At 41.4% G+C, this 21,875-nt stretch overlaps 1 protein-coding gene across 1 annotated transcript in view; it reads left to right on the forward strand.

Annotated features, from left to right (window-relative positions):
- The window catches only part of TRPC4 (transient receptor potential cation channel subfamily C member 4), a 431,918-nt gene that overhangs the window by 271,620 nt on the left and 138,423 nt on the right, over positions 1–21,875 (forward strand). The window contains exon 3 of the mRNA XM_077298186.1: positions 20,163–20,681. Within this exon, the coding sequence (XP_077154301.1) occupies positions 20,163–20,681 (519 nt within the window). The remainder of the gene's footprint in view (positions 1–20,162; positions 20,682–21,875) is intronic.

The raw sequence follows: 21,875 nt of genomic DNA on the forward strand, positions 1-21,875 counted from the left end.
GATGTTAATGGGTTAAAACTAGATAATTACAGTAGTTTAAGGAGAAGCAAGTCACATGTACAGAGAAAGCTACATGTAGTATCTGCAGATCACCGAGTAAATGTCAGCATCATGTAGCCTACAGAGTTCAAAAGAAACGGAAGGCGAGATAATTCACCAAGCCTAGGGATGCAACACTGTTAGTAATTGTAGAAAAATATCTATTTGGTGAATCACAGAGGGAAAACAGATTATACCATATATTCCGAATATAGTATAATAAAATCTAGCATACCTTAAAGGGAACCTGTCACCCCCCCCCCAGTCGTTTCAAACTAAAAGAGCCACCTTGTGCAGCAGTAATGCTGCATTCTGACAAGGTGGCTCTTTTAGTTCTGGGTGCTGTAACTAGAGAAATAATCAGCTTTATAATTTGTCCGAAATACCTGCTCCTCAGTCACATGTTCTTGGCGCCGGGCGTCGCCTCCTCCTCACCGCTGTTTTCAAAAGTAGCCGGCGCCTGCTCTCTTATCGGCGCTGGCCGTCTTTCCTCATATGCAGTCCAGTTGACTGCGCCTGCGCGGCCGCCCTGCCTGTGAATCCCAGCCCCGCAATGTGAATAAATCATAAGTCACTGCGGGGCTGGGAATCACAAGCAGGGCGGCTGCACAGGCGCAGTCAGCTGGACTGCATATGAGGAAAGATGGCCAGCACTCACTGCACCTGCACCAGACAGGGAATAAGAGAGCAGGCGCCGGCTACTTTTGAAAACAGCGGTGAGGAGGAGGCGGCGCCCGGTGCCAAGAAGATGTGAGTGACAGCTGTGTGCTGTCTGAAGCAGGGGGGAAACGCCGGCCTACTTGACTAAGGAGCAGGTATTTCGGACAAATTATAATACTGATTATTTCTCTAGTTACAGCACCCAGAACTAAAAGAGCCACCTTGTCAGAATGCAGCATTACTGCTGCACAAGGTGGCTCTTTTATTTTGAAACGACTGGGGGGGGTGACAGGTTCCCTTTAAGTCACTGCAAAAGTACATGGTGGGGGGAGGGAGCAGCTGGGTCCAGAGTTGAAGAGGGAACTTTCTGTTTCGAAATAGAGCAGAGAAAAGAGAAGAATTTTCTGGGTAGAAAGGCAAAGTGAGCAATTGTAAGTACACAGTGCTATATAATATGATGACTGCAATATAAATAGAATATAAAAACTTTGATGGGAGTGTTCTTTTCACCCATTAGATGCCACTGGCCAGTCGTTTCACAGAGAAAGCCCTGTGATCTAGCAATTTGACAAGCAGCTAGGAAGGTACCAAAAGTATGCTATTTCAGTACTCTTACTTATGAAGACCTATCGCCTACTGGAAAAAATTATGAAGTAAAAGGAGACCAAAATTAAAAAAAAAACTTTTATAAGATATATATATAGCTAGCTGAAGAGCCCGGCATTGTCGGGGCATAGTAAATATCTGTGGTTAGTTCTCACCTCACTTCTCTTATTTTCCCATCACGCCTCTAATTTTCCCCCTCACATCTTTCATTTTCCCCTCACATCTCTCATTTTCTCCCTCACACTCCTCATTTTCCCCCTCACTACTCTTGTTTTCCCCCTCACTCCTCTCATTCCCCCCCTCACTCCTCTCATTCCCCCCTAACACTTGTCATTTCGACCTCACATCTGTCATTTTCCAATCACTCCACTATTTTCCATCACTCCTCTCATTTTGCACTAACACCTTTTCATTTTCACCTCACACCTCTGATTTTCACCTCACACCTCTCATTTTCCCCTCAGTATAAACATGTTTGTCATCTCTGTTATGATCTGGTGACCTTGGAGCCGCATGAGAGACTTTCTCAGGAGTAGGTGGTACCTGTACTGACTGCAAACCCTAAACTAACACCAAAAACTAGAAGTAGCCGTGGGATGTACCTAACACGTCCTAGACACCTCGACACAGCCGGAGAACTAAATACCCCTATAGATAGAAATGGGAATTCTATCTTGCCTCAGAGCAGAACCCCAAAGGATATGCAGCCCCCCACAAATATTGACTGTGAGTATAAGAGGAAAGACACATGCAGGCAGAAAAACAGGATTTAGCAAAAGAGGCACTTCTAGCTAAATAGAAAAGGATAGGACAGAATTCTAAGCAGTCAGTATTAAAATCCTAAAAATATCCACAGCAGATAATACAAATATTCCACATCTAACTAAAGACATAAAAGTATATCTGCATCTCCTGAGAATCCAGCATGACTGAAAAATCCAAACAAGTCTAAGCTGGACAAAAACACAATAAATTGCACTGAATTGCAAAGCACACTGCATATGTGCACAGAGACAAAAACAAGACACTTATCTTATCTGAATTGGCAGCATGGCATGAGGAGCCAGAGAGAGATGCAATCCCTCCAAGTACAATGGACAACTGGCACTGACTCATGGAGCCTGCACACCTAAATACCTAATAGAGCTGCAATCAGCAGAAACACCTGCCCGGATTACAACCCCAAGACAACTGCACTACCACCAACAACCACCGGAGGGAGCCCAAGAGCAGAATTTACAACAGTACCCCCCCTTGAAGAGGGGTCATCGAACCCCCACCAGAGCCCCCAGGCCAATCAGGACGAGCCAGATGAAAGGCACGGACCAAATCAGCAGCATGGACATCAGAGGCAAAAACCCAAGAATTATCCTCCTGAGACAACACCAAATTGTCCACCACATGAGCCCAAATCTGCTGCAACGTGTCAACCACAGAATCCACACCAGGACAATCAGAAGGTTCAACTTGCCACGAAGAAAAACGAGGATGAAAACCAAAATTACAAAAGAAGGGCGAAACCATGGTAGCCGAACTAGCCCAATTATTAAGGGCAAACTCGGCCAATGGCAAGAAAGCCACCCAATCATCCTGATCTGCAGACACAAAGCATCTCAAATAAGTTTCCAAAGTCTGATTAGTTCGCTCGGTCTGGCCATTTGTCTGAGGATGAAATGCGGAAGAAAAAGACAAATCAATGCCCGGCCTAGCACAAAAGGCCCGCCAAAACCTAGAAACAAACTGGGAACCTCTGTCAGACACAATATTCTCCGGAATACCATGCAGACGAACCACATGCTGAAAAAACAATGGAACCAAATCAGAAGAGGAAGGCAATTTAGGCAAAGGCACCAAATGAACCATCTTAGAAAACCGGTCACAAACCACCCAGATAACCGACATCCTCTGGGAAACCGGAAGATCTGAAATAAAATCCATAGAAATATGCGTCCAGGGCCTCTCAGGGACCGGCAAAGGCAAAAGCAACCCATTAGCATGGGAACTCAAGGCTTGGCCCGCGCACAAGTCCCACAGGACTGCACAAAAGAACGCACATCACGCGACAAAGAAGGCCACCAAAAGGACCTACCAACCAAATCTCTGGTACCAAAAATACCAGGATGGCCAGCCAACACAGAACAATGAACCTCAGAAATCACTCTACTAGTCCATCTATCAGGAACAAACAGTTTCCCCACTGGACAGCGGTCAGGTTTGTCAGCCTGAAATTCCTGCAGAACCCGTCGCAAATCAGGGGAAATGGCAGAAAGGACCACCCCTTCCTTCAGAATGCCGATCGGCTCAAGTACCTCAGGAGAATCAGGCAAAAAACTCCTAGAGAGGGCATTAGCCTTAATATTCTTAGAACCCGGAAGATACGAAACCACAAAATCAAAACGGGAGAAAAACAAGGGCCATCGAGCCTGTCTAGGATTCAACCATTTGGCAGATTCGAGGTAAATCAGACTTTTATGATCGGTCAAGACCACAATACGGTGCTTGGCTCCCTCAAGCCAATGTCGCCATTCCTCAAACGCCCACTTCATAGCTAACAACTCCCGATTGTCGACATCATAATTGCGTTCAGCAGGCGAAAACTTACAGGAAAAGAAGGCACACGGTTTCATCAAGGAACCATCAGAATTCCTCTGAGACAAAACGGCCCCTGCCCCAATCTCAGAAGCATCAACCTCAACCTGAAACAGAAGAGAAACATCTGGCTGACGCAACACCGGGGCAGAAGTAAATCGGCGTTTAAGCTCCTGAAAGGCAGAGACAGCCACAGAGGACCAATTCGTCACATCAGCACCCTTCTTCGGCAAATCGGTCAGGGGCTTAACCACACTGGAGAAGTTAGCAATGAAACGGCGATAAAAATTAGCAAAGCCCAAAAATTTCTGAAGGCTCTTCATGGATGTGGGCTGAATCCAATCATAAATGGCCTGAACCTTAACCGGATCCATCTCTATAGATGAGGGAGAAAAAATGAAGCCCAAAAAAGAAACCTTCTGCACTCCAAAGAGACACTTAGACCCCTTCACAAACAAAGCATTATCACGAAGGATCTGAAATACCATCCTGACCTGTTTCACAGGAGACTCCCAATCATCGGAAAAAATTAAGATGTCATCCAAATATACAATCATGAATTTATCAAGATAATTCCGGAAGATATCATGCATGAAGGACTGAAAAACAGATGGAGCATTAGAGAGCCCGAATGGCATCACAAGATATTCAAAATGGCCTTCGGGCGTATTAAACGCAGTTTTCCATTTGTCACCCTGCTTAATACGAACAAGATTATATGCCCCCCGAAGGTCAATTTTAGTAAACCAACTAGCCCCCTTAATCCTGGCAAACAAATCGGAAAGCAAAGGTAAAGGGTATTGAAACTTGACAGTGATCTTATTCAAGAGGCGATAATCAATACAGGGTCTCAAGGAGCCATCCTTCTTAGCAACAAAAAAAAATCCTGCTCCCAACGGTGAAGAAGATGGCCGAATATGCCCTTTCTCCAAAGACTCCTTAACATAACTCCGCATAGCGGTATGTTCCGGCACAGACTGGTTGAAAAGTCGGCCCTTAGGAAACTTACAGCCTGGAATCAAGTCAATAGCACAATCACAGTCCCTATGCGGTGGAAGGGAACTGGACTTGGGCTCATCGAATACATCCTGAAAATCAGACAAAAACTCTGGAACTTCAGAAGAGGAGGAAGAGGAGATTGACATCAAAGGAACGTCATTATGAACCCCCTGACAACCCCAACTAGTCACAGACATAGACTTCCAATCCAACACAGGATTATGTATCTGCAACCATGGAAAACCCAGCACAATAACATCATGCAAATTATGCCACACCAGAAAACGACAATCTTCCTGATGGGCTGGCGCCATGCACATGGTCACCTGTGTCCAAAACTGGGGTTTATTTTTAGCCAAAGGTGTAGCATCAATGCCCCTTAAAGGAATAGGGTTCTGCAAAGACTGCAAGGGGAAACCACAACGCCTGGCAAATTCAAAGTCCATTAAGTTCAAAGCGGCACCTGAATCCACAAACGCCATGACAGAAAATGACGACAATGAGCAGATCAAGGTCACAGATAACAGAAATTTAGGTTGTACAGTTCCGATGGTAACTGAACTAGCGATTCTCTTTGTACGCTTTGGGCAGACTGAAATGACATGAGAAGCATCGCCACAATAAAAACACAACCTATTCTGACGTCTGAATCCTTGTTGTTCCGTTCTAGACAGAAGCCTATCACACTGCATAGGCTCAGGCATCTGCTCTGAGGACAACGCCACAGCGCGCACAGTTCTGCGCTCCCGCAAGCACCGATCGATCTGAATGGCCAGAGACATAGAATCACTCAGACCAACAGGCGTGGGAAACCCCACCATAACATCTTTGACAGATTCAGAAAGACCCTTTCTGAAAATTGCCGCCAAAGCATCCTCATTCCATTTAGTCAGCACAGACCATTTTCTAAATTTCTGACAATACAATTCTGCCGCTTCTTGACCCTGAGACAGGGCCAACAAGGTCTTCTCCGCTTGATCCACAGAATTTGGTTCATCATATAATAATCCTAGAGCCTGGAAAAAGGCATCTACATTAAGCAAGGCCGGATTCCCAGATTCCAGGGAAAATGCCCAATCCTGAGGGTCGCCACGCAGCAGGGATATGACAATTTTAACCTGCTGAATGGGATCACCAGAGGAATGAGGCTTCAGAGTAAAAACAGTTTACAGTTGTTTTTAAAACTCAAAAATTTGGACCTGTCCCCAAAAACAAATCAGGAGTAGGAATCCTAGGCTCTAAAAGCGGAGTCTGAGTAATATAATCAGAAATACCCTGTACCCTAGCAGCAAGCTGGTCTACACGAGAAACTAATCCCTTAACATCAATGCTAGCACAAGACTCCTCAGTCACCCAGAGGAAAAGAGGAAAGAAAAGCCAAAGCAGACTACAGAAAAAAAAATGGCTCTTTCTTCCCTTCTTCTGAGATGCATTTAACTCATTGTTGGCCAGTTGTACTGTTATGATCTGGTGACCTTGGAGCCGCATGAGAGACTTTCTCAGGAGTAGGTGGTACCTGTACTGACCGCAAACCCTAAACTAACACCGCAACTAGAAGTAGCCGTGGGATGTACCTAACACGTCCTAGACACCTTGACACAGCCGGAGAACTAAATACCCCTATAGATAGAAATGGGAATTCTATCTTGCCTCAGAGCAGAACCCCAAAGGATAGGCAGCCCCCACAAATATTGACTGTGAGTATAAGAGGAAAGACACACGCAGGCAGAAAAACAGGATTTAGCAAAAGAGGCACTTCTAGCTAAATAGAAAAGGATAGGACAGAATTCTAAGCGGTCAGTATTAAAATCCTAAAAATATCCACAGCAGATAATACAAATATTCCACATCTAACTAAAGACATAGAAAGTATATCTGCATCTCCTGAGAATCCAGCATGACTGAAAAATCCAAACAAGTCTAAGCTGGACAAAAACACAATAAATTGCACTGAATTGCAAAGCACACTGCATATGTGCACAGAGACAAAAAAAAGACACTTATCTGAATTGGCAGCATAGCATGAGGAGCCAGAGAGAGATGCAATCCCTCCAAGTACAATGGACAACTGGCACTGACTCATGGAGCCTGCAAACCTAAATACCTAATAGAGCTGCAATCAGCAGAAACACCTGCCCGGATTACAACCCCAAGACAACTGCACTACCACCAACAACCACCGGAGGGAGCCCAAGAGCAGAATTCACAACACATCTCCCTTATATATAGTATACACCTGTATGTCATCTCCTGTATACAGTATATACCTGTAAGTCATCTCCGCTGTAAATAGTATATACCTGCTGTATGTCATCTCCTCCTGTATACTGTATATACCTATGTGTCATCTCCTCCTGTATATAGTATATATCTGTATGTCATCTCTTCTGTATATAGTATATACCCGCTGTATGTCATCTCCTCCTCTATATACTTATGTGTCATCTCCTCTTTTATATAGTATATACCTGTATGTCATCTCCTCCTGTATATAGAATATACGTGTGTCATCTCCTCCTGTATATAGTACTAGCTGAAGAGCCCGGCGTTGCCTGGGCATAGTAAATATCTGTGGTTAGTTACAGCACCTCACTTCTCTTATTTTCCCATCACCCCTCTCATTTAGCACCTCACTTCTCTCACTTTCTCCCTGACACCTCTCATTTTCCCCCTCACACCTCTCATTTTCCCCCTCACTCCTCTCATTCCCCCCTCACTCCTCTCATTCCCCCCTCACTCCTCTCCCTCTCCTCCCTAACACTTGTCATTTCGACCTCACATCTGTCATTTTTTGATCACTCCACCATTTTCCCTCACTCCTCTCATTTTGCACTCACACCTTTTCTTTTTCACCTCACAGCTCTCATTTTCACCTAGCACTTCTCATTTTCCCCTCAGTATATACATGTTTGTCATCTCCCTTATATATAGTATACACCTCTATGTCATCTCCTGTATATAGTATATACCTGTATGTCATCTCCCCTATATATAGTATATATCTGTATGTCATCTCCCCTGTAAACAGTATATACCTGCTGTATGTCATCTCCTCCTGTGTATAGTATATACCTGTATGTCATCTCTTCTGTATATAGTATATACCTGTATGTCATCTCCTCCTATATATAGTATATACCTGTATGTCATCTCCTGTATAAAGTATATACCTGTGTGTCATCTCCCCTGTATATATTATATACCTGCTGTCTGTCATCTCCTCCTCTATATATCTCCTCCTCTATATACCTATGTGTCATCTCCTCTTTTATATAGTTTATACCTGTATGTCATCTCCTCCTGTATATAGTATATACGTGTGTCATCTCCTCCTGTATATATAACCCAAAAAGGAATGGACACCAAAGCTAAGAGTAACAAATTTATTGAAAGCCATTAAAAAAATACATAAATACAACAAATAAATATCAGAATAAAAACGATGCAATAGATAAACAAAAAGGCAACACTAGTGCCACGTACGTGCGTATCAAGCGGAGCATTTATCTTGAGTGCCCTCTTTATAGGTTTATTAATCCTCCTGTATATAGTATATACCTGTATGTCATCTCCTCCTATATATAGTAAATACCTGTATGTCATCTCCTCCTGTATATAGTATATACCTGTAAGTCATCTCCTCCTGTATATAGTATATACCTGTGTGTCATCTCCCCTGTATATAGTATGTATCTGTATGTCATCTCTTCCTTTATTAGACCTCGTTCACACACTATTTGGTCAGTATTTTCACCTAAGTATTTGTAAGCTAAATTGACAGCCTGATAAATCCCCAGCCAACAGGAAGCCCTCCCCCTGGCAGTAAATATTAGCTCACACATACACATAATAGACAGGTCATATGACTGACAGCTGCCGTATTTCCTGTATGGTACATTTGTTGCTCTTGTAGTTTGTCTGCTTATTAATCAGATTTTTATTTTTGAAGGATAATACCAGACTTGTGTGTGTTTTAGGACGAGTCTCATGTGTCAAGTTGTGTGTGTTGAGTTGCTTGTGGCGACATGCATGTAGCGACTTTTGTGAGATGAGTTTTGTGTGGTGACATGCGTGTAGCAACTTTTTGTGTGTCAAGTTGCATGTGACAGGTTAGTGTAGCAAGTTGTGTGCAGAAATTTTTGTGCATGGCGAGTTTTGCGCGTGGCGAGTTTTATGTGTGGTGCGTTTTGAGTATGTGCAAGTTTTGTGTGAGGCAATTTTTGCATGTGTTGCAACTTTTGTGCATGTGGCAATTTTTCCTCATGTGGCGAGTTTTCCATGAGGTGAGTTTTGCACGTGTGGCTAGTTTTGCGTGAGCCCAGTTTTGCATGTGTGTGAATTTTGCATTTGGCGCGTTTTGAGCGGTGACTTTTGTGTTTCGAATTTTATGTGGCGAGGTTGGTGTATGTGTGGTGAAATGTGTGCTGAGGGTGGTATATGTGTTCAAGCACGTGGTAGTGTGTGGCGCATTTTGTGTATGTGTTCATATCCCCGTGTGTGGTGAGTATCCCATGTCGGGGCCCCACCTTAACAACTGTACGGTATATTCTCTTTGGCGCCATCGCTCTCACTCTTTAAGTCCCCCTTGTTCACATCTGGCAGCTGTCAATTTTCCTCCAACACTTTTCCTTTCACTTTTTCCCCATTATGTAGATAGGGGCAAAATTGTTTGGTAAATTGGAAAGCGCGGGGTTAAAATTTCACCTCACAACATAGCCTATGATGCTCTCGTGGTCCAGACGTGTGACTGTGCATAATTTTGTGGCTGTAGCTGCGACGGTGCAGATGCCAATTCCGGACATACACACACACACACACATTCAGCTTTATATATTAGATTAGGAAAAGAAAAAAAAAAGAATGAATAATGTATTGATTATATATGCGATCCCTTAATAAATAGAGGCTGAAGTTGCCTAAGGTGGGGTTTTGCATTATCTTGCTTTTTTGAGAGCTGTGTGACACAACCTGCTTGGGCTGGAACACAGTGTGGAATAGACTGGGAGTGTGAAGAATGGAAATCAGCGCAGCTGCCTTCAAGCTGGATGTAGTTGTGTAAGAAGATATGTAAATGCATTCCTGTGTATTATGGAGCAGGAGGAGGAGAAGAGGTTGGATAGAAATAGTGACTGAGGTAAATCCTGTCAGTCTTCTCCTCAGTGTGTTCTGACTTCTGCTTTCTGTCTATATACAGTAAATAGAGACACAGATTGGTCCTTCACCGGCGTCTGAATCCTATTATTGCTAATTAGCCATTTACAAGCAGCTATGTCCTACTTTTGGGGATTAAACACTTTGAAGCATTTAGCTGTATCCTCCCCCTTCAGTGACATGTTATTTCATGGCTGATTAATATCGATATTGTGTATGGAGTAACGTTCAGACTCCTAGTAGGAGGTAGAGGGTGAGGTAATTTTTCAGATTTGCATTTTACTGATTCCTATTAGGATGTATTGTGAATTATAATTATGAAATCTTAGAATTTATTATTAATATTAATATAACTTTTTTGTATTTCTCATAATTTATAGGTCCTCTTTAAGATCAGAAAGAAAGAGTACTTAAAAAATGCTTGTAGGCCAATATTGTCCCATACTGAAGATTAAATATTCATGGGTTCATTTCTTCCAAAAATATAAACAATTAAAAAGAGAATAAAAAATGTATTCACCAAATTGGTAGCAAAAAAAAAGGCAGAAAAAATGCAGATTGACCTCCAAATTATAAACCATCACACACTGATAGATAAACAGGTTTTGGCTGTTAGAATATAGTGACAAAAATTGCATCAATTTAGCATCACTGTACACATACTGACCCACTGAATAAAATTAGCATGCTATTTTAGACTGTTAAGACTCATGCAGTCGACCATATTTTCAGCCCAAGTGCGATCCGACAAAACATCTCATCACATTTGGACCAATGTTGTTCTATGGGGACGTGCACATGTCAGATTTTTTTCCTAGGACATGTCTGAGGAAAAAATCACAGCATGAACAATTTACATCTGATATGTTTATCGCACTTAACCACGCAAGTCAATGAGTCAGTGTGAAAAAAATCTGACTGTACTCAGATGACATCCAAGTGCGGTCTGATTTTCACGGACTGACGGAATGGAGAAGGTGGGAAAAAAAGTTTTCATTCCATCTTCCCCTCATCCAAGAAAATTGGATCACACTATGGTCACCTTTTAATCAATCTCTGATCAGAGTGTGACTAGTGTTGTTACTTATGACTTGTGTTTGGAAACTGTTAAACTGTAAAGCGCTGCGGAATATGTTGGCGCTATATAAATAAAGATTATTAGTAGTAGTAGTATAATTGGTCCAATTCTCTTGAATGACGGATAATTTGGTGGTGTGACCCTAGCCTTAACTAAAGCGTGGGGAAAAAAAGATCCATCCAAAATATGCTAAATTTCTTTTTTTACCCACTCCACTCTGCAACGAGGTTTTAAAAGTTTTTCAATACCATTGATTATTCTACAATGCTGCATGATACTAAACCGTGTATTAAATGGTGCTATTAAAAGTAACAACGTCTGCAAAAAAAGTCATCACGTAGCTAAGTTGAAAACAAATTATAAAAACAATTTAGGAGTGAAAAAGTAAGACTACATTGCCGCGATTAGCATTTGGTCTGTTTTGATGTTGCATAATTGCGCTGTATCAAAAACACCTTGTCTAAAGGCCCCGTCACACACAGCGACGCTGCAGCGATACAGACAACTATGCTGATCGCTGCAGCGTCGCTGTTTAGTCACTGTGTGGTCGCTGGGGAGCTGTCACACAGACTGCTCTCCAGCGAGCAACGATGCCGCGGTCCCCGGGTAACCAGGGTAAACATCAGGTTGCTAAGCGCATGGCCGCGCTTAGTAACCCGATGTTTACCCTGGTTACCAGCGTAAAAGTAAAAATAACAAACAGTACATACTCACCTTCGCATCCCCCGGCGTCCGCTTCCTGCACTGACTGAGCGCCGGCCCTAACAGCAGAGCGGTGACGTCACCGCTGTGCTGTACTTTCACTTTACGGCCGGATCTCAGTCAGTGCGGGAAGCAGACGGCAAGGGACCTGACGGACACCGGAATGTGAGTATGTACTGTTTTTTTTTTTTTTACATTTACGATGGTAACCAGGGTAAACATCGGGATACTAAGTGCGGCCCTGCGCTTAGTAACCCGATGTTTACCCTGGTTACCAGTGAAGACATCACTGAATCCGTGTCACAAACACCGATTCAGCGATGTCAGCGGGACCTCAACGACCAAAAAAAGGTCCAGGCCATTCCGACACGACCAGCGATCTCACAGCAGGGGCCTGGTCGCTGGTACGTGTCAAACATAGCGAGATCGCTACTGAGGTCGCTGTTGCATCACAAAACTTGTGACTCAGCAGCAATCTCGCTAGCGATCTCGCTTAGTGTGATGGGGGCTTTAGGGTTCCAACAAAGTGGATGGGATTTATAGAAAACTCCAGCATCTTTTTTGTGCATCTTTTTAGCACAGCATTAACTGACCTGCGGTGCACATTTCAAATCTGCAGCATCTCAATTACTCTTGTGTGTACGCCGAGTTTTCTGTGCGGTATTTCACCATAGACTTACATTAGGTCCCGAAATTCCACAAGTAAAAACATATATGAGTTGTTAGTGTATTTCTGCTGTGGAAACGCATTTAGTCTGAGCTGAAGTATGTCAATAAAGTTTTGTCAAAGCCGAATACCAGGAAGTATCAAAAACAAAGCAGCTTTATTTAAAAGCTGACATACAAACAAGAGACAAAAAAAACCCAGTGTCAAAAACACAATAAAAATGCTTGTTAAATAATGCAAGTAAACTAATTTAAATAATAGGTGCAGAAATGGTGCAGAAATTCTGCAACATCAAAAACGGAAGAAAAGTTCATTGTGGGAACTTAGCTCAATCATTTCTACCTCCAAAGAAGCCAAAATAACTCTTCTGGCTAGATCTGTGGAAAGTCAGCAGCGTTTTGCAGTAAAATAAGCCAAGGTTTTGCTTACTGGAATCCATGGACTATCATTGTGATATATGAACATATATGGCCTACATTGGCTTCATGGTTAAGGTTCCCAAATGGAAGTATGAAGAAACTAGATTATTAATCTCACTGAGGACCAAGACTATGCTGGTGCTATCTAAGCTCTGGTGATGAAATAAATACATTTCTGGAATTATTGCTTCCTAAATCAATGGTGAAAGCTACAAAAACATATTGTGATGTGAATTTTCATAATGGGTAAATTCTGCATCATGACATTGTTTCATGTGTCTGTGAGTTATTAGGCCGTGTTGTCCTATTCCATTAGGTTGCTCTGTAAAATGATAAATGTTATATAGTTGGCATTTCATATTTTGCGCAAGGGCCGGTGAAATCTGGTAATTATGCCGCTGATAACAGCTCAGCTCCTATTTATATGTCTGTCTGGAAACCTGGCATTTGCTTTTCAAGCCTGTCAAAGTCCTGATAAAAATAGCGGATAAACGGCTTCTGCTCCACTCATTTCTGTTGTTACTGACCATGTAATTGTATATTGTCTGCATTTTCAATTCTCTGTTGACTTATTTTCCGCTTTTTGCTCAATTTATTCAACAAAATTGCTCAAGCAGCATAAAACATCAGTATTACAATTTCATCTAGAACATTTACTCAGATTAAAGCCGGGTTCAAACGGCCATAATAAAACTCGGGCCAGTCATCTTTGCAAATTGTGGATAGGTTTTTCTCTGAATGCACGAGCTGCCTGCTGTTAATGTGCACTAGTCTGGTCCATATATCTGCCAAAAGTAGCGTATGCTGTTTTTTATTCCAGATATACTGTTGGTAGGTGTGGAAAATCGCCCATGTGCACTGTCACATTGGCTATAGTGGATGAATGTGCTCTCTATGTGCGGTCAATGGTGCACACGTACAGCAAACGTCCATGTCATTCGCTCGTTTGAACAATCTATAAGGCTACATTCACATTTTAGTTGTTGGACTGATTTTTCTCCCATGTGTCATCATAGTTACTTCCAAGTTGCTTCTGTTTTTTACCCACATCTGTTATTTTTTTCACTAAGGGTTCGCTCACATCTGAGTGTATAAAGTAGCTGAGATTCTCTGACAGAGAATTTAGAGAGTGTCAGGCGAGTGTCACGCATTCTTTTTCCTCACCTACCATCTGTATGACATGTGTATGCAATCCACATACAATGTGTTTTTAACATCAGATTTTACATACAGTAATTCTCTGTCATTTAAAGCTAGTTTTCTAACTAAAGCAATCTTATATACAGAAATAGATAGATGTCAGTAATATACTGTATGTAATTAGTACTTTGCATATGTAGTTTCCTGTACTTGTTTTTAGCTAATATAGAAAATAAATAAATGGTGTGGGATCCCCTTTATTTTTAATAACCAGCTAAGGGAAAGCAGATAGCTGTGAGCTGGTATTAATAGTATGGGAAGAGTTGAATATCATGCATCTTCCCAGCCTATTAATATCAGCTCACAGCTAATAGCTTAGCCTTTACTGGTTATTTCATAGGGGGACTAAAAAAAGATATAGGGTCCCCACCAGTTTGCAATAACCAGAAAAGGCTAAGCAGACAGATGTGGGCTGATATTAATAGGCTGGTAAGGGGCCATATATATTTGACACCTTCCCAGATTAATAACACCAGCCCTAAGCCAATGGTGCAACCATTAGATGTGCGAATTCTGGTGCTTAGCCTTGACTCTTCCTGATTGCCCTGGTGCATGGGCAATTGTAATGGTTTTGGGGTTGATTGAAGCTTTGCAATATCCTCTGACATCAAGCCCCCATTAGTAACCCACAATCAAAATAAATATACACACACAAAAAATAAAAATAATCCATCAGGGTCCACCATAAATCCATAATAAAGAGGTCCCAGAACGATCCCCGACTCATCCAGAGGCTGTGATGAGCGGTGATATCAGTAACATGACCGCTCACCATGGCCGCCGGAACACACTGAGAGTAGCAGACTGCTGTGATAAGCGGTGATGTCATTAAGGTTACCACAGGTCACAGCCGGCACTTCTCATGGTAACCTCTGTGTGATCCACCACTTATGAACTGCTTTAACCTTACTGACTTCACCACTCACAGTGTGAGAACTTTCTCACTGAAAAGATATGTACAAGACTCTGAGATCTTCTAGGACTCTATCCAGCCCCTTTTAATCTCATTAATGCTAACCATAGAAACAGATGGTAACCCAATAGTAACCAACAGCTCATTTAATAACATCATACTTTGATAGACATTAAAATATCATACAAAGAAATAAGGAGGGCACCAATGCATAATAATTGGGATCAACCTACTGCATACCAAAAAATGCAACAAATATGAAGAAAAAGAAGTATGCAAAAAGAGAGATCACCTAAAAATAGATAGACCACGCGTATCATCACTAGGTTTGTGGCTTAATCAGGGGCAGAAGAAATGAAGTCACACCCCTAGTGGTGATACACATGGGGTCTATTTGTCACTGTCTGTCTAATTGATCTCTGCATATTTATTTTTACTCTTTGAAATCATTTGCGATTATTTGCAATTATGCCAGCAGTTGTTGTGCTACCTTTCTTGATTCAATTATGCACTTTCATCCACAGGGTTGTATTATCTATTGTTCATCCTGATATTTATTATACAAAATTGTTGTATATGCTCTTGTTTATCATCTGTCACTTTGTTCTTCTTGATGAATGAGCGCATATTATCCATTGGGCAAATTTATTTTCTGCCCTTTTGTCTCTATGCACTTTGCATAATACTGGTCCTTACTATGGGGCTCAGGTTAATGATGCAGTGCCTCTTGAATTACTGGCATAGCTGTGAATAAGGGTATATATCAATAAATTTCTGTTAAGATGGCAATAATTTGGGTTTCCTAAATCATCATATTGACAGACAAGTTAAATCCAAGCACTATACTGATGTGGTCTGGACTATTCAGGTTACAGCCATTTGTGGTTTTTAAAATGTTTTGAACATGTCTTGTTTGGATTGTATGTTAATCAGCATTTACTATTTTTAGTTGATTCCTCAATTTAAATAATTTTTTCTTTATATTTATTTAAAAAATAGTCCAAAAATTATCCCACTTAGTCATTTACGATCAGGCAGACCATTCTGTGAAAAATACTGACTCAAACTGACGACGTCACTGTTAGAGGTAACATCATACTACTGTGGCTGAGATGAGTGATGTGCCATATATTCCATAATGCCCTCCCACTAATACACTTGCCAGAGGCAAAAAATTAGGCCAATTGTGATCTGCATTTGGTAGTAATACTGCCTGGACAGCTGGTGCCAGTGGTGTTTGTGATCTTTTGCTGTTTACAGCTTTTGCGTTATTGGCCTTGTTATGTTTTTTTTTCTTTTGTATTCATTACCATTGCCAATTTATCTTTCACTATACATTTTTACATTTTGTACAACGCTACATTAAACTGTTGAAAAACTTTCAACTCCAATTATTCAAACCTTGTCAAAAAATACATATTAAGAAATTCTAGGTAAATACAGGTACAAAAAGAAAATTGTGGCAGCAGGCTGGAGTATTAGTGTGACTAGTATGGTTGTCAAATTGAACAAGTAAAACAAATGTGCAAAAACTGACATGCACAGATAAATGTCTACATTTAAAAAAGAAATTCCAAAAAGTGACCTCATAAGAAATGTTAAGTACCCCTTCACGTGACGTGTATAGATATAAAATCTAACTAATGACATAGATGCGCCAAAAAAATAAATTGTTTCTAAAACATAAATAATTTGTGAAACAGACAATTGCAGTTAAAAGTCTAGATTTGGGGGAATTTTCTTTTCAATTAAAAAATATATACTGTATTTCCCCTTTCATAAAAACTGCACAAGAAATACAAAAACTCAGTACAGTCTCTTCTGACAATTAAACACTCTGTCTGACGCTGATTTCAGATTTTTTTTTCCCTGTAAAAACTATTGTGCTGTTTTATTTTGTTTTTATTTAACTAAGAAAAATGTGTGAAATTGTGATTCAAATGCAGCAGAACAAATGTCAGCTACACCATATCATTGATTAATCACAGTGTCTAGCATTGCTGCTGGTACCTCTTCTATCTCTCCCCCTACCAATTGAATCTCTTTATTATTTGCACACTACTATTCGCATCTTCAGTGCAGCTATATAACACATTGCTGTCTTGAGCATTTGTCCATTGTTTTATGTTTTTGTCTTCCTACCTCTATTACTGAACTTTGACCTCTGACAAACTCTCACTATCCTAAATTCACTCTAAAATGGCTGCTGCATTCCCTGCCTAGACTTTTATACAAATAACAAAAGACTGACTGACACATCCAAGCTAGTGTGAATAGGTGCCTACTAGGAGCATCCACCTCCATATACAATATACATAAAGAAATGCACCTATTCACACTAGCACGGATGCGTCAGTCAGTCTTTTGTTATTTCTATGTTAGCTCTCTGACCAAGCACAACATGTTGTGGTTTTAATTACAGCAGGGTCCTATCTACCCACAAATGCAGGCTTTACTGAGAGATGTATCCACATTCACCCAGGAATTCAGACTTCAGCCTAAGAGAGGTATTCAGATTAGATATGTAGGGACACATCAGATTTGAGATCACCTTGACATTGGTTGATGGGCAGGTATAAAATGGCCAAATGATGTGCTAAGAGTCTCCTTTTTTCCTAGTATCCAGAAGCAGTATTGCTATTCATATTTAATATATTTCACATTGACATGTTTTAGCACAATAGAATGCAACTTTTTTGAATATAGACTTTCATACAGACTATAATAGCACATGTGATGTGATAGCTGCAAGGCATTATGGGGAAACACATGTGTTCTTGCCTAAGGTAATGTAAGCCTTCTGTGGCTAATGCAGTCTTCTACAATGTGTAAAAAGGCAGGCATCTTTTAGGCAGTTCATTCTAATCGAATTTCAAATTGTTCAAATTTTCCGGGACCTGTGAAATTCATAAAATTCGACTCAAATTCAGTTTGCTTTTAATCAGTCATCTCTGGCAGCAACACCTGCACTGTTCCATTGTGTCTTTAAGCAGTTAAGCAGTGGAGGAGCTAAAACCTGGATATCAACAGATGTAATATTGATTTTCTGCCCTAGCTTAGGACAAAATTACAACTAAGCAATAGGGTCACTCTTTTAAAGCAAATAACCCTCCAAATCAAGCAATGCATTATTTTCCAAATCAAGCAATGCATTATGTTAAGAGTCATTAGTTCTAATGAGTGCTCTTAAAGGGGTTATCCAGGACTTTTATATTTATTTCCTGTGGGCTAAGAACTTAAGAGCGGTTGTGCCGACGATTCTCCTGCTTCCTGTGATGTTATGTGGACAGAGCAGCTCCTTCTCTTCGACTGTGCTCTGTCAGTGCAGTGTTACTGCTGACATCATGCTGATTGACACCTCTCAGTTAGGCAGTGGGGAGCTGGATGTCAATCAGCATGATGTCAGCAGTTCTTACTGGCAGAACGCACCAAATAATAATTAGAGATTAAATAACGTGCGTTCGTAGTCCGGGGTCCACAGTGCAGCTAAGACACCTGCTGCTTGGTAATGACAGACTATATGGCGGTATAGTGTGAGTACACACACAGGTTAGCTTTACCCGGTATGAAGGAAGCGAACCCTGTTGCATCACAGGGCCGCAATACCGCACAGAGAGCACAAGCAAGGCGACACAGAACTTTGCCCCAAGACTCAGGTTAAGAGTCCCTCTAGATCTCTTGCACTCAACACCGCTACTGTGGTGCCAGGGAAACAACTAAATTAAACATTTACTGCACAGGAGTGCGTGCAGCGCCGCTCTGGCGGATGCCACTAACCACCCTAACTAGGGCCAGGAAAGCGCACTATCTGTGCATGGCACTGCTCTGGCGGTCGCTGCTAACTAGATAGTATCTTGTGCTAATGCGCAGGATAGCCATGTCGGGTGCTAGGTATCTCTACCATTCGCGAGCAGACAACAACTCTAGGGATGGGAATGATTCAGAGCTTTCATCCATTGACAGGCATACATCCACACACACAAGTTTACACTAGCGCTTTGCCGAGCGGCCATGGAAATCTTTTATAGTAGTAGCGATCCGGGACATTCCTGATGGTCCAATAGGAGCCCCAACAGGACCTGAGCATGAGACCCCCGACCTCCAATGGGAGGACGTACTGTGGGCAATCTCAGTGTGGGAAATGCAGGACTTAGTCCCTGAAATGCCTGTTCACTGCTGATCAGTGCTGGCAACAAAGGCAGAGCCTGGAAAGGCAGCAGTACCCAAGCGCACAGTATCAGCTTGAGCCAGACGCTGTGACCGACATCTCTGCTGAGCAGGTTCCACTGCGGCTGGAGGAGAATGGGAGACCGCAGTGGACATGGTTCAAGATTCCCCCTGTATAGCAGCGGGAACTCGACACCTAACACACCCATACACAAAAAAGTCAGAAAAAGTTTTTCTTAAAATCACTGTAAACCCGAATGAGTTAAACATTGATGCCCTATCTATAGGACATGCATGTATTATCAGATTGGTGGGGAGACGACACCCGAAACCCACACTGATGAGCTGTTTTCAGCTCCAGTAATGTCCAGATGTAAAGCTGTAATAGATCAGAACAATACAGCTCCGTTCACTGTGTAGTGGTTATTCTTGAGCACTCCAGTTCAGCTCCTAATCAATAGATCCAGCTGGAGCTTCAAACAGCTGAGCTTCTAATAATGACCAATCCTAAGGAAAGGTCATAAATAATGATGAGTGAAAATACTCGTTAGTCGAGATTTCCCAAGCACGCTCGGGTGTCCTCTGAGTATTTTTTAGTGCTCGGAGATTTAGTTTTCATCTTCCCAACTGCATGATTTACATCTGTTAGCCAGCATAAGAACATGTGGGGGGTGCCTGGTTGCTAGGGAATCCCCACATGTAATCAAGCTTGCTAACAGATGTAAATCATTCAGCTGTGGTGAGGAAAACTAAATCTCCGAGCACTAAAAAATACTCGGAGGACACCCGAGCATGCTCGGGAAATCTCGAGTAACGAGTATATTCGCTCATCACTAATAAACATAGTAAGCTTTAAAAATCCTTTTAAATTTCTCATGTTGTTAAAAATAAATAACATATTTTGGGAAATTGTATAAAATTGAATATGTAATATAATAATGTAATATAGATTTTTATTTTGTTTGCATACAGGTTCCTCCAATCCTTTTGGATAAACAGTTTTCTGAATTTACTCCAGACATCACCCCAATTATTTTGGCAGCTCATACAAACAATTATGAAATAATAAAGCATCTTGTTCAAAAAGGAGTCTCAATCCCCAGACCACATGAAGTGCGCTGTAACTGTGTGGAATGTGTTTCTGGATCTGATGTGGACAGTTTACGGCACTCTCGATCAAGACTTAACATCTACAGGGCATTGGCAAGTCCTTCTTTAATAGCACTGTCAAGTGAAGATCCTTTTCTCACAGCATTCCAGCTGAGCTGGGAGCTGCAGGAATTAAGCAAAGTGGAAAATGAGTTTAAATCGGAGTATGAGGAGCTATCAAAGCAATGTAAGCAATTTGCTAAAGATCTACTGGATCAGACTAGGAGCTCAAGAGAACTGGAAATTATCCTCAATTACAAGGATGATGGTAGCATATTGGAAGAGCAGAGTGGTAATGACCTTGCCCGATTAAAATTGGCAATTAAGTACCATCAAAAAGAGGTAAGCACTCATTAGTAACATAATGCAATGTTTTATTATGTACATATAAGGAGTTTGTTTGCAAATGGAAAAGAAGCGCACTATGCTTTTTGCCTTTTAAAAATTTAACGCCCTCTGGGCTTTCTTAAAGAAAATAAAATCTGTGACATTTTCTGGCAGTAAACCTACTGAATTTGTAAGAGGTACAATTTTACTATGATTAAAGGGTTTGTTTAGGTAAAAAGTATTCATACTTTCTTTCAAAACATGAGGAAAGTATGGTTTGTAGGACACTATCCAACAAAGTACCACCTAGGAAAGGTGGATACAGTATAAGTCAATGTCTGACCCCTTAATGAGTCTTGTGACACAGGCATCCAGGGATAAAGGCTGAACCAGAAATTTGTTGGACCTTGACTTTTAGGGTAGCCCTATTTTCTAGGTGGTACTTTGCTAGTGTTTTTCCTTCCGCAAATTAGGTAATTTGACATGCATTACTCCCAAGCATTGCTACAAGTATCCTTGCTAAGTTGGTCTCTTAAAGGAAAACTAGAACATCCCCCATGTTGCCTCAAAAGGGTTGTTGAGGCTTGGAATTAAAGTTTGTAGTCACTTTAAGGATTGCATCCTTCTGAATTATGACAGATTGAGGTAAGCATGCTGTCAGGTTTGTCCATTGCTGCCGGTGAGAGCAGATGGTCATGTGAATGCAGGCATGCGATTTGTGTACTTCCAATCACATTCTGATTAGACATGCTCATCCTACCTCATTGAAATTTTTTAGAGAGAGGACGAGCATGTCTAGTTGGCATGTGACCGCAAATATTTAAATGGCATAGTTGCGGTCATGTAACTGCGCGCTCTCACTGGCGGCACCAGAAAATACTGCTAGCATGCACACTATACGCTGGCAGGTTTCAGAAGTCTTCTGTCACATAGAGTGACATTTGGTCAGTGTGTCATTTTTTAAGACGTGTTACACTAATTATTTTCTCAAATGCAGAAAAAAAAGACAAATCTACTTTTACTGATTGTAATGCTAAAAATGGACAATACACAGATTTTACAAAAATGGCATCTGTATATTGTCTAATTTTCACAGGTCCATACACTTGTATGGGTGATTTTAACCCAGAATGTTGTTCAAAATCAGACATGTCTCTGATTTTTTGTGTATACTTGGTACGCAAAAACACTCAGACATGTAAATCAGCC

Source organism: Ranitomeya variabilis, chromosome 3 (assembly GCF_051348905.1).
Source record: "Ranitomeya variabilis isolate aRanVar5 chromosome 3, aRanVar5.hap1, whole genome shotgun sequence".
NCBI lineage: Eukaryota > Metazoa > Chordata > Amphibia > Anura > Dendrobatidae > Ranitomeya > Ranitomeya variabilis.